The 10,000-nt window shown below is 44.3% G+C and overlaps 1 protein-coding gene and 1 long non-coding RNA gene across 6 annotated transcripts in view; one reads left to right on the top strand and one right to left on the bottom strand.

Annotated features, from left to right (window-relative positions):
* The window catches only part of LOC121698632, a 64,440-nt gene extending 62,788 nt beyond the window's left edge, over positions 1-1,652 (bottom strand). For all 3 annotated transcript variants that reach the window (XR_006026813.1, XR_006026814.1, XR_006026812.1), the window contains exon 1: positions 597-1,652. This is a non-coding gene — a long non-coding RNA (uncharacterized LOC121698632). The remainder of the gene's footprint in view (positions 1-596) is intronic.
* A 2,303-nt stretch (positions 1,653-3,955) lies between these two features.
* mkln1 (muskelin 1, intracellular mediator containing kelch motifs) overlaps positions 3,956-10,000 on the top strand; it is a 37,965-nt gene continuing 31,920 nt past the window's right edge. For all 3 annotated transcript variants that reach the window (XM_042080817.1, XM_042080816.1, XM_042080818.1), the window contains exons 1-4: positions 3,956-4,066; positions 5,210-5,279; positions 8,774-8,916; positions 9,378-9,466. In XM_042080817.1, the coding sequence (XP_041936751.1) occupies positions 3,987-4,066; positions 5,210-5,279; positions 8,774-8,916; positions 9,378-9,466 (382 nt within the window). In that variant the 5' untranslated portion in view covers positions 3,956-3,986. The remainder of the gene's footprint in view (positions 4,067-5,209; positions 5,280-8,773; positions 8,917-9,377; positions 9,467-10,000) is intronic.

Raw genomic sequence — 10,000 nt, 5'->3', positions numbered from 1 at the left:
AGGCCGTGTCTTGATCACTTTAATGTAAATGTGTTTAATGTGTTAAATACGTAACCTAGTCTAGATCTACTTTGCTTATCCGCGATCCTAACCGGCCGACACTTGCTCGTTCCCGTGCGGCAAGCGCGCCCGGGAGGTCAGGTGCTTTGGTGTTTTCGTCCGCTGTATAGCCAACCGACCAACAAGGTGGTGTGGCGTCGTATGTTATTATCAGTGTCCTGTAACTTCCGCTAGAGAATCTGTTTGTGCGAACAGACTGTCAGCTGCGACCGCACCTACTGATGCCGCCTGACAGTTTTAGCGTCAAAAGTAGTAAATAACTTCAACATAAAACATAGATATCTTCTGATCCACCATCGCTCATTATATTCTTAACACTGTAGCAACATTCGAACGAATAGCCTAAACACTTGGTTTGTGACAGTTGCCACGACAAACATTTCGTGCCACATGAATTGGTCCAATAAACAAACACACAGACCAGATTTATTTGCGGCTTATCATTATCTTTTTAAATAATTTTAAACCTGCTGTTATTCCATGGGGCTAGCCTCTGGATGTAGCCTACAAAACAAGCCGTAAACATGTCTTCTTACCATTGGCAGTAGACTGTAGGACGTTTGGTTCCACGATCTTCCTCTCTGCAACTGAACCTCCATGTTCAGATCATAGGAACGTCACCCATGTCCGCTTTATCTTGTGTAACGATGACGACGGTACTGAAATAACAGCGCAACTTATGAAAGTGCGTCCCCGATGAAAATGCCAGAAGCTCGTCTGTCATCATTCCGGGAGCAGAGTTATCCCCTACCTCGGCCCTTTCCTCTGTTTCTCAAAATACAGGCTTATTTTCGACAGTAAACATAATATACTCGCTGATTGTGTCATTTTTTCGGCTCCCTTTTGGTCTCTTGCTGACCGATTGTGCACTCCATTAGTTCCTGTGACATCTTTATGCCAGCTACGCAGTTAGGGGGCGTGATGTTCCTAGGGTAAACGAGCAGCTGAAGCTCTGGATTTCAGCTGAAGCCTTAATGAAACAAACAATCTCGTGTTCCGTCGTTGATAAACTTGCCATGTCGACATGGTTTAGAGGCCTATTAATATGTGCGCAACGTACATTGGAATGCGGACCCGAACTGCCATAAGAAAACTGACCAACAATCTTCTCGTAGCAACAAGCGCATTCTTCGGAGCAAGCAGTCACAGCCCGCAGCAGAATCCTCTGCGCCGTCCCAGATCACTTGCTGAAAACTACCTCCCTAGTCCCTCCTAGTCAGCGTAATAACAACATGCAGGGAAATCACCTGCGGTTGACGGCGAAGTTTGATAAAGCATCGTAGGCTACTAGAATCAATGTGTGCATAGCAGCCTAGGGCCTACTATAAATAACTGATTATTCTAATACGCACAGACACCGAAAGAAGAAAAAAGGTGTGACAAAAGCACTTTTCGGATTTCTCCTATAGCTGTTCAAAGTCTTGCGGGATGTCAAGTGCAAGTTCATTCCTGGCTTTCATTTAGATTTACTTCGCCGGTTGTGTAAAACTGATTTCCAAAAAGCACACTTTTTCTTATTTGACTGTGAGTAGGCTATGGCATAGGCTACGCAGTTCCATTTGCTCCGCGGGTCTCTGCCCCTGCGTTTTCATTAAATCATGTTCATCATGTGATGGCCGCAGCCTCTGTCGGTGGAAACTTAAAGGGACCTCCCACGTGATCGAATCCCTGCACAGTCATTGAGGTGTGTGTGTGTGTGTGTGTGTGTGTGGCGGGGGGTGGGGGGGGGGGCTGTATTGGCTGGTCAGCGATCGTTAACAGGTTGCCACACATGTTACCCATGACATGTTTATGTGTCGCGTCTATGCGATGGCATAGGCTACTGTGTGCGCATTCTCAGATGAATTAAAATCATGTTAGAGCAACATTGGGAAATAAACTGCAAAGGACTTGAAAAGTGGGACAAAAGTGAGAGACTGTGAAATAGAGAATTAGGCTATATGACGGTATGGAAGCAAAACAAAGGTCTGGATAACACATGAAGGAATCCTTTGACGCATGATGACGCATAGGTGGAAACACTGTATAGGACAGATGAAAATCTTGACCGATGTCCATTTATGGTGAATTAAGGATGGCGTCTTGCCAAGCACCCCGAAGTGCTGGCGCACTTAGCTGAAATGACATTATCTTCTTCCCTTACATCAGCTCGCTTCCGGACAAAGACAACTTCGCTCTGACCATGAATCACCTCGGCTAATTGGCTTTGATATTGTGAGGGTCAAGGAGGAATGGGTGGGTCACATGAGAAATTATGGTAGTAATCAATGCATAGACGCACCACAACGTTTTTATACCCGCGTAATGACGCCCCGGACCGTTCCCCGCGTCCCCTCCATGTCCGTGGGCTGTGAGTGATTACAGTGGGAAGAGCCAGTGTGCGAATTTGAAACACAGCTCATCGAAAATTGGTTTCTTGACATGTTAAGTGAAACTTCCCAACACACTTAGACATACAGTTAGTGAGCTTTCTCCCTCACACACGTAACATGAAAAGGGGTCAAGAGGGATTCATCTAACATCTGATGTTCAAAAGTAGCCTATACATCAGCCTAAAAGTCTTACCCCAAAATAGAGCTAAACTAAAAAAGCTAAATTAGAGTATTAAGACAAACAAATTAATGCTTTTTATGTATCTTTTACTGGGAGATAGTCTAAATCTGTCTAAAGGACAATCCCAATAAAACAGCAAGACTGAATCATTTGAATTTCTTTGTAATAATGACAAACTCAGACATACCATGATCTCTTGGCTGATTAGACAAAGCACCCATCAAGAACATATCTTCCTCTGCCATTTATGATGAACAGCATCAAAAGGATTGCTCGAGAAAAATCCAAGAAATAAATGTGTTTGATCCTAATGTCGTGGCAGGGTTGGGGAAAACTGTTATAGAGCCCATCACACATGTACAGCTCATAGTCATCAGAAGATGAATCATCTGGACCGTTAATAGCCTTGGGACCTGTTCACAGGGCTTTTTAGATCATGCACCTAAATCGTAGTCCCCTGACAGCTTTGCAAGTGATGGCATTTGCGCGGAATGGCAGCTCTCTCCTGAATACTAAGTAGTTGCACTGGCAGTAATAACTACACAGGAGCCTAACACGTTTGACCAATTAGGGTCATCACTGCTCCTGGAAGTTTCAGGCGTGGGCCTTGTAAATATCAAAAAACAACGTTGACAAAATATTTACCTGTCATCCTGACCTTTTCCACCGTTTGTATGTCCCTGTCACAGGCTAAGAAAAACATGCCCAAAAATTCTCCATTCACAGCTAGGCACACAGAACTACAGGACTACTGTTGCACTACTTTTTGCACCTTCACCATGACACACACTCTCTTGAGCACCTCACCATACACACAGAACTACAGGACTACTGTTGCACTACTTTTTGCACCTTCACCATGACACTCACTCTCTTGAGCACCTCAACATGCACACAGAACTACAGGCCAGTCCCGTCCCTGTCACTGCAAGTGTCTAATGCTTGATCATCCTCAAGCACACTGTGGATTTTTTTAAATTTAATTTATATAGTACAGTTAGTATTTTGTTTTGTTAGTTTTTCTTACCTTCTACTGTCTCTATTGTACAGTGGAGTTTGGTTATATGTTTATACTTATATTTACCATTTCTGCTGTAAGTGCATGTTGTGTGTGATGTCTGCATGCTACTGAGACCTTGATTTTCTCCTTGGGGATCAAGTGTCTATCTATCTATCTATCTATCTATCTATCCTTCCTCCAGCATGAGCTACTAGTGAGGAATACATGTTGACCCCATAGGCTACTAGTGGCCATGACTAGGTTATAAGATGCATCAGGGACTGTAAAGAAATAAATTAGAACTGTCTCTTTAAGAGATGTCACTCCCAGATCTTACTTGACGATCGTTGCTGCCTGTTATTTGTGCAACAAGATGGCGGTGGCTCCTGAGAACAGAGTGCTTTCCTACAGTGTTTTTAAATGGAGCTCTTACTCCTCTACATACTTGCCAGAGTGAGTAACACATTCACAGACGGACCGTGATTCTCTCTTTGTATTTCGGTGACATACGTGTCCTAATCGTTTATTCTCATCTCGACCCAAGTTGAAAGCGGGCCAAGTACTCCACCTAGACAACCAGGTTAGCTAGCAAGTGAGCCACCTAATTGGCCCGATAAGGCTAGGGAACAAAACAGCTCGTTTAACTTCATGCCCACACCGCGCTCATATTCTGACAACACCTTGCAAATACAATGGGCTTTTAAACATTTTGTCTTCGGTTCTTGCATTGCACACTATTTGCAGATTCGTCTTATCACAAATTGCAACGTATGCAAGGTAGCCACGAAGCTAACTGTTAGCATGTAGGCTATTTGGCTTAATTCACAACTCAAAGCTAACGGGGGTTAGATAACAGTTTTGAGCTCGCTGGCTAGGGTCTGCCTAGTGGTAACTAAGATAACACTAGACATCTTATAGATCTTCAGTTATATTTTCAGGGCGCCACCTGTCCGGTAAGAACGGACTGCTTTCAACTCTAATGTTACTTCCTTTTTTGCTGATGTAACCTTATTTTTGTTAGTATATCATCACGAGATGGGTTGTGTAACTTGGCTAGCTGCTACCCAGCTAACGTTAGCCGTTTAGCAAGGTCTTCAAGCAACCCTGGCTACGCTCGCTGATGCTCGTATTACCAGGGAAATCTGATGATGACAGTAACGATCAACCAAGCAGAAATGCAAGCTATCTATTTTAGACTCTTAATGACAGTAGTATGAGTTGCAAGACGGTCACGAGGACAATCATTTCATTATTCTATCGTTACTTGATACCGAAACGTTACGATACAGGAATGGTGACAGCGCTGATGACCTGGAGGTGTCTAAAGATTAGTCTATCTGCACGAGATATGCTCCTTAAAATGCACATTGTTTGGCAGTGGTGCAAAGGATGCGGTTTTTTAATAAACATGTTTGTATACGGTAGCCTATAGTGTACGTGCATATTGCTTTGTAGTCGGTAGCCTATAGTGTACGTGCATATTGCCAAATTGGCCGAAATGTGCAGTGCCGTTGTGCGAATTTCTCACATTGTAACAGGTTTTATATTTTCCAGGCTTCTTCTCTCATCAACTCTAACCTTCTTAATTGTTTACAGAAACATCTTGGTGGATAAGCCCAGTGACCAGTCTTCACGATGGTCCTCTGAAAGTAACTACCCTCCACAGGTAAACATTTCTTCTTCCCGTCGTCCAAGTGGCAAAAGGCTACTTAGGTAAGGTGTCAGTGGAGAATCACTGACATGTTTCAAAGGGTAATAGCATGCTGAAGGCTACCTCAGAGATGCACACAAGGTTTCCCACTGCTGTGGTTGCAAGAATGGATGGATGACATTATGGCGACTGGTCTAAATTAGATCACTGATGTGCTCATATTGACAGTGCTCTTCCAGTGGTTGCCATGAGAGCTAACATGGTACTCTGACTCAGATTAGCAGAGTCTACGTGTGGGCAAGTTGGGCCCACCTGCTGAAACATGGCTTTTCTCTCTCTCGCTTTGTCTCTTGTTGCTTGGCTTTTCTCATACACATACCAGCTCATACTCGTGGTGGTTGTCTGAAGGAAGCATAGCATATGATAGTTACTGTCATAGATACAAACCATTCTTGACTAACCACATAGAGAGTAAAAAACAGAAAATAAACCAAATGAATCCCTTAATTTGTAGTATGCTGCATATTTAGACCTCAGTTACACTATGAACAGTCTTCGTCATCTAGTCTCTTGTCTGGTGCTCTCCACTTGCTGAGATTAATCTGATGACCAGGGTTTGATGAGCCCCATGTTCCAGCAGCAGGGCTACAGCAGATGGACACAGGACTGAATGAATGACTGTCGGCAGGACGCCCTGTTAGCTCTCATGGCAGATAATGTGTAAAGGACTCTTTAAGATGAACGGAGCATCGATCTGCTGTGGACTCCTCCCAGGGTGCAATCAGTCCAACCTGGGCAGTGCCCACAGCGGTAGGCAGTCGATGCCTGAGCTGCCAACCGGCAGATGGCCGTCATTTTTAACAGCCGAGCGCTGTCGCCATCGTCATCATCGTTACCATTAGAGGCTGAACCCCTCCCACCTATTGGTAATCGCTGCTCCTACAGCCGACCAGCCCGGATTGCGTCTGTGTGGAAGCGGCGGCACATGGAGCCTTTTCTAAATGTGAACACCTGATGGATTACTGTTACGTGTGCTCAGAAATGTGATGGAATTATTTAGACACACTCATGGTTAAGTCACTGAAATGGCTCTGTGAAGTGTGAGCTTCTAAGTCCTGCTAGCATGGCAGTGGGATTTGAGGTACAACAGTCTAGTTAAGTGTGTCTTAATGGGAATTAAGGATTGATTAATGGAGGCTGTATTTGTCTTCATCAGAGAAAAGCTCTTCCCAATAAAGAGGTGGCCAAGACTGATCCACATACCTGTAATGTTTGTGCAAATGATGTGGAAATGCAGTCCTGCTATTGGCATAGTGCGGCCACCAAGCAACCCCACTCCATACAGGAGCAGTTGTTTATGATGGCGTCAAGCATCTCCCCATCCATACAGGAGCAGTTGTTTATGATGGCGTGAAGCATCTTCACCTTGACTGTACTTGAGGGGCGTAATTGGCACCCGTCTTGATTGAGGGAGGAAAATTATGTGAGTGACAGTTTTTGAGAGCCTAACGGCGTTTGAAACGTTGATGAGTCGGTGGCTCGTTGCGGATAATTCTAGTTGTGCGTTGAACAGCAGTAGTTTCTCCGCATTGATGAGTCGATGGCTCGTTGCGGATAATTCCAGTTGTGCGTCGAACAGCAGTAGTTTCTCCAGCTGTCAGATCTGCCGTCCTGTCAGAATGGTCTGTGCTTAAAAAAAAAAAAGTTTAGTGCTATTTTTCTTAGATTAAGTCCTAGCATAAGTCGTACACATAAGTTGTGTTCGCGCAGCGTTTTCATGAGTGGCTTTTTATCATCGACAAAGTCATCGGGAGTGTGAGGGTGCTTATTCCCCCAGTGCATTGGGAACGTGAGGGTGTGTATTTCCCCAGTGCATCAGGAGTGTGAGGGTACGTATTTCCCTAGTGCATCGGGAGTGTGAGGGTGCATATTTCCCCAGTGCATCGGGAGTGTGAGGGTGTGTATTTTCCCAGTGCATCAGGAGTGTGAGGGTGTGTATTTCCCAGTGCATCCACAGAGATGTTGTTTGCTTGTTTGTTTGCATTAGGATCAGCTTCAGAGGTGCTTCATTGGTGCATTCTGTTCTAAGTGAACTTGGTAGTGTATGGAACACATGAAGGTTCTAAGTGAACTTGGTAGTGTACGGAACACATGAAGGTTCTAAGTAGTGTACGGAACACATGAAGGTTCTAAGTTAACTTGGTAGTGTGCGGTACACATGACGGTTCTAAGTGAACTTGGTAGTGTCCGGTACACATGAAGGTTCTAAGTGAACTTGGTAGTGTGCGGTACACATGAAGGTTCTAAGTGAACTTGGTAGTGTACGGAACACATGAAGGTTCTAAGTAGTGCACGGAACACATGAAGGTTCTAAGTGAACTTGGTAGTGTACGGAACACATGAAGGTTCTAAGTGAACTTGGTAGTGTGCGGTACACATGACAGTTCTAAGTGAACTTGGTAGTGTCCGGTACACATGAAGGTTCTAAGTGAACTTGGTAGTGTACGGAACACATGAAGGTTCTTCCTCTTCCTTTCCACCGTGCCTCCAGAAGCCCACTGTACACAAGAAGTCCTAATTTTATTGACTGGCAACGACCAAAGGCGGCAACGAGCCAAAATGAACCAGAGCCATTTGAATAACTTGGCATAATGCTAATGCTAACTTCTGCTAATTTAATCCCATGCGTGCGAACAGAAGCCCAAACATGGGTGGGAATCAGTGCAATGCTTCCACACGCTACATGATGGCTTTAGTTCATATGCATCTGGCAGTCAATTAAATTCGAGCCCAAGGCCTTGCTCCTTTGGGGACTGGGGGCCTTGCTCCTTTGGGGGTTTTCCTGGATGGAATTCACTGGTAATTTAGGCTTTGTGAGGAGCAGGTTTCCCTTCTGAATGTTCTAAAAAGCGCTTGATGGCAGAGGATGTCGAAATGAAACTGAAGGTTTGAAAAGGGATTCAGTTTTCCGTAAGTGGTGAGGAGGTGAATTCTTGGTGTATTCAGTCTTGGTATTCTTGGTAAATTAGTTGTTGGTATTAGTATGGTACTTGGTATTCTTAGTAGGAGGGGAACTCTAAGGGTTTTATTAGAGTTACAATTCACATCACATAGTACGCACAGTACTCCATATTAGTACACACAGTACTCCATATTAGTACGCACAGTACTCCATATTAGTACGCACAGTACTCCATATTAGTCAGGTTCCCTGTGTGCCGTATTGAGATTGTGACTCTTTAGTTTGATACTTCTTATGACCTTAATCCAAATGGATCAGTCAGTTCTGAGTAACATTGCCCATGTCTCTTAACACTCCTGTGAGGTCTCAGCAATGCCAACCAAAAAGTTGAGGTATTCATTCTTGTTCTTGCCGTTCTAAAAGCGTGTCTGTGCCTGGCAGTGTCTGACCCTGAAGCTGCAGTCCTTGTTCTGGTTCTTGGGTTCTAGATGCTTGTGTCGTTCTGGTGATGCCTGGTTCTCACAGCTTGTGCTTGTTGTTTTGGCAGTACCTGACACTGAAGTTGGAGCGGCCGGCCATCGTGCAGAGCATCACCTTTGGGAAGTACGAGAAGACCCACGTGTGCAACCTGAAGAAGTTCAAGGTGTTTGGGGGAATGAGTGAGGAGAACATGACCGAGCTTCTGTCCAGGTGAGCCAGTAGCAACCCTGCACTGTTATTGTTCAGTTAAGCAAACGTTGTTGATGTTTTTTTTTTAAATTATTATTGTTGTGTTACTGCATTTAACTAAAAACAACGTATAGGCCTTGCTTTTTAAAATGGATGAATTAAATAAATTAAACACAGCAGGAACACATCATATGCTCAGGGAAGAGGAACTAGACAACACTCTTTGTCTTAGGAGCGTACTTACATCAAATATCTTAATCTCCTCTCCTCTCCTCTCCTCTCTTGCTCCCTCTTTCATACCCTCTTCTCCTCCCCTCCTCTTCTCCCTCCTCTCCTCTCTCCTCTTTCCTCTTCTTCCCTCTCTTCTCTCTCTTCTCTCTTCTCCTCTCCTCCTCTTCTCCTCCCCTCCTCTTCCCTCTCTTCTCTCTCTTCTCTCTCTTCTCCTCCTCCTCTTCTCCTCCCCTCTTCTCTCCTCCCCTCAGTGGTCTTAAGAATGACTTCAACAAGGAGACCTTCACGCTCAAGCACAAGATCGAGGAGCAGATGTTTCCCTGCAGGTTCATCAAGATAGGTGAGCATAACCCTCCACTTTCTCTGAAGGCGACCAATCCTAAGATAGCGTGGTGAGCATGCTCTCCTCCTTTTCAATGTTCTCTCTCTCTCTATCTCTATCTCTATCTATCTATCTCTCTCTCTCTCTGTGGGCTCTTAAGATTATGAAACATAAATATGAATGTAATGTTTGGGAGCAGGTGGTAGGAAGAGATCTAAAAATACCTGCGTAGAAAGCCGTGCTGTGTTCTCATTCGAATGGGGGAAATGTCCACGCGAGGCCAAGGAATGTAAGGACACTAGATTTAATTTGACCAGAATGGCTCTTGAAATTGGTGTTCATGAAAGTGTGTAATCTGTTGGATATTTATGGTTTTATTTGTTGATTCTTGCTGCTGTAATTATGTTACGGGTGGAATGGGGCGTTAGATATCCAATTGTTTATTCAGTAGTAAACAATTTGCCTTTGTGTTGAAGTGTTTTATAAATATATATAAATACACAGGCAGGACAATAGACACAAGCCAGAATGCATAGTGTGTGTGTGTGTGTG

The sequence above is a fragment of the Alosa sapidissima genome, chromosome 23, assembly GCF_018492685.1.
Source record: "Alosa sapidissima isolate fAloSap1 chromosome 23, fAloSap1.pri, whole genome shotgun sequence".
NCBI lineage: Eukaryota > Metazoa > Chordata > Actinopteri > Clupeiformes > Clupeidae > Alosa > Alosa sapidissima.
The sequence above is the reverse complement of the archived record's forward strand: the minus strand, read 5'-3'. Positions and strand labels throughout refer to the sequence as shown.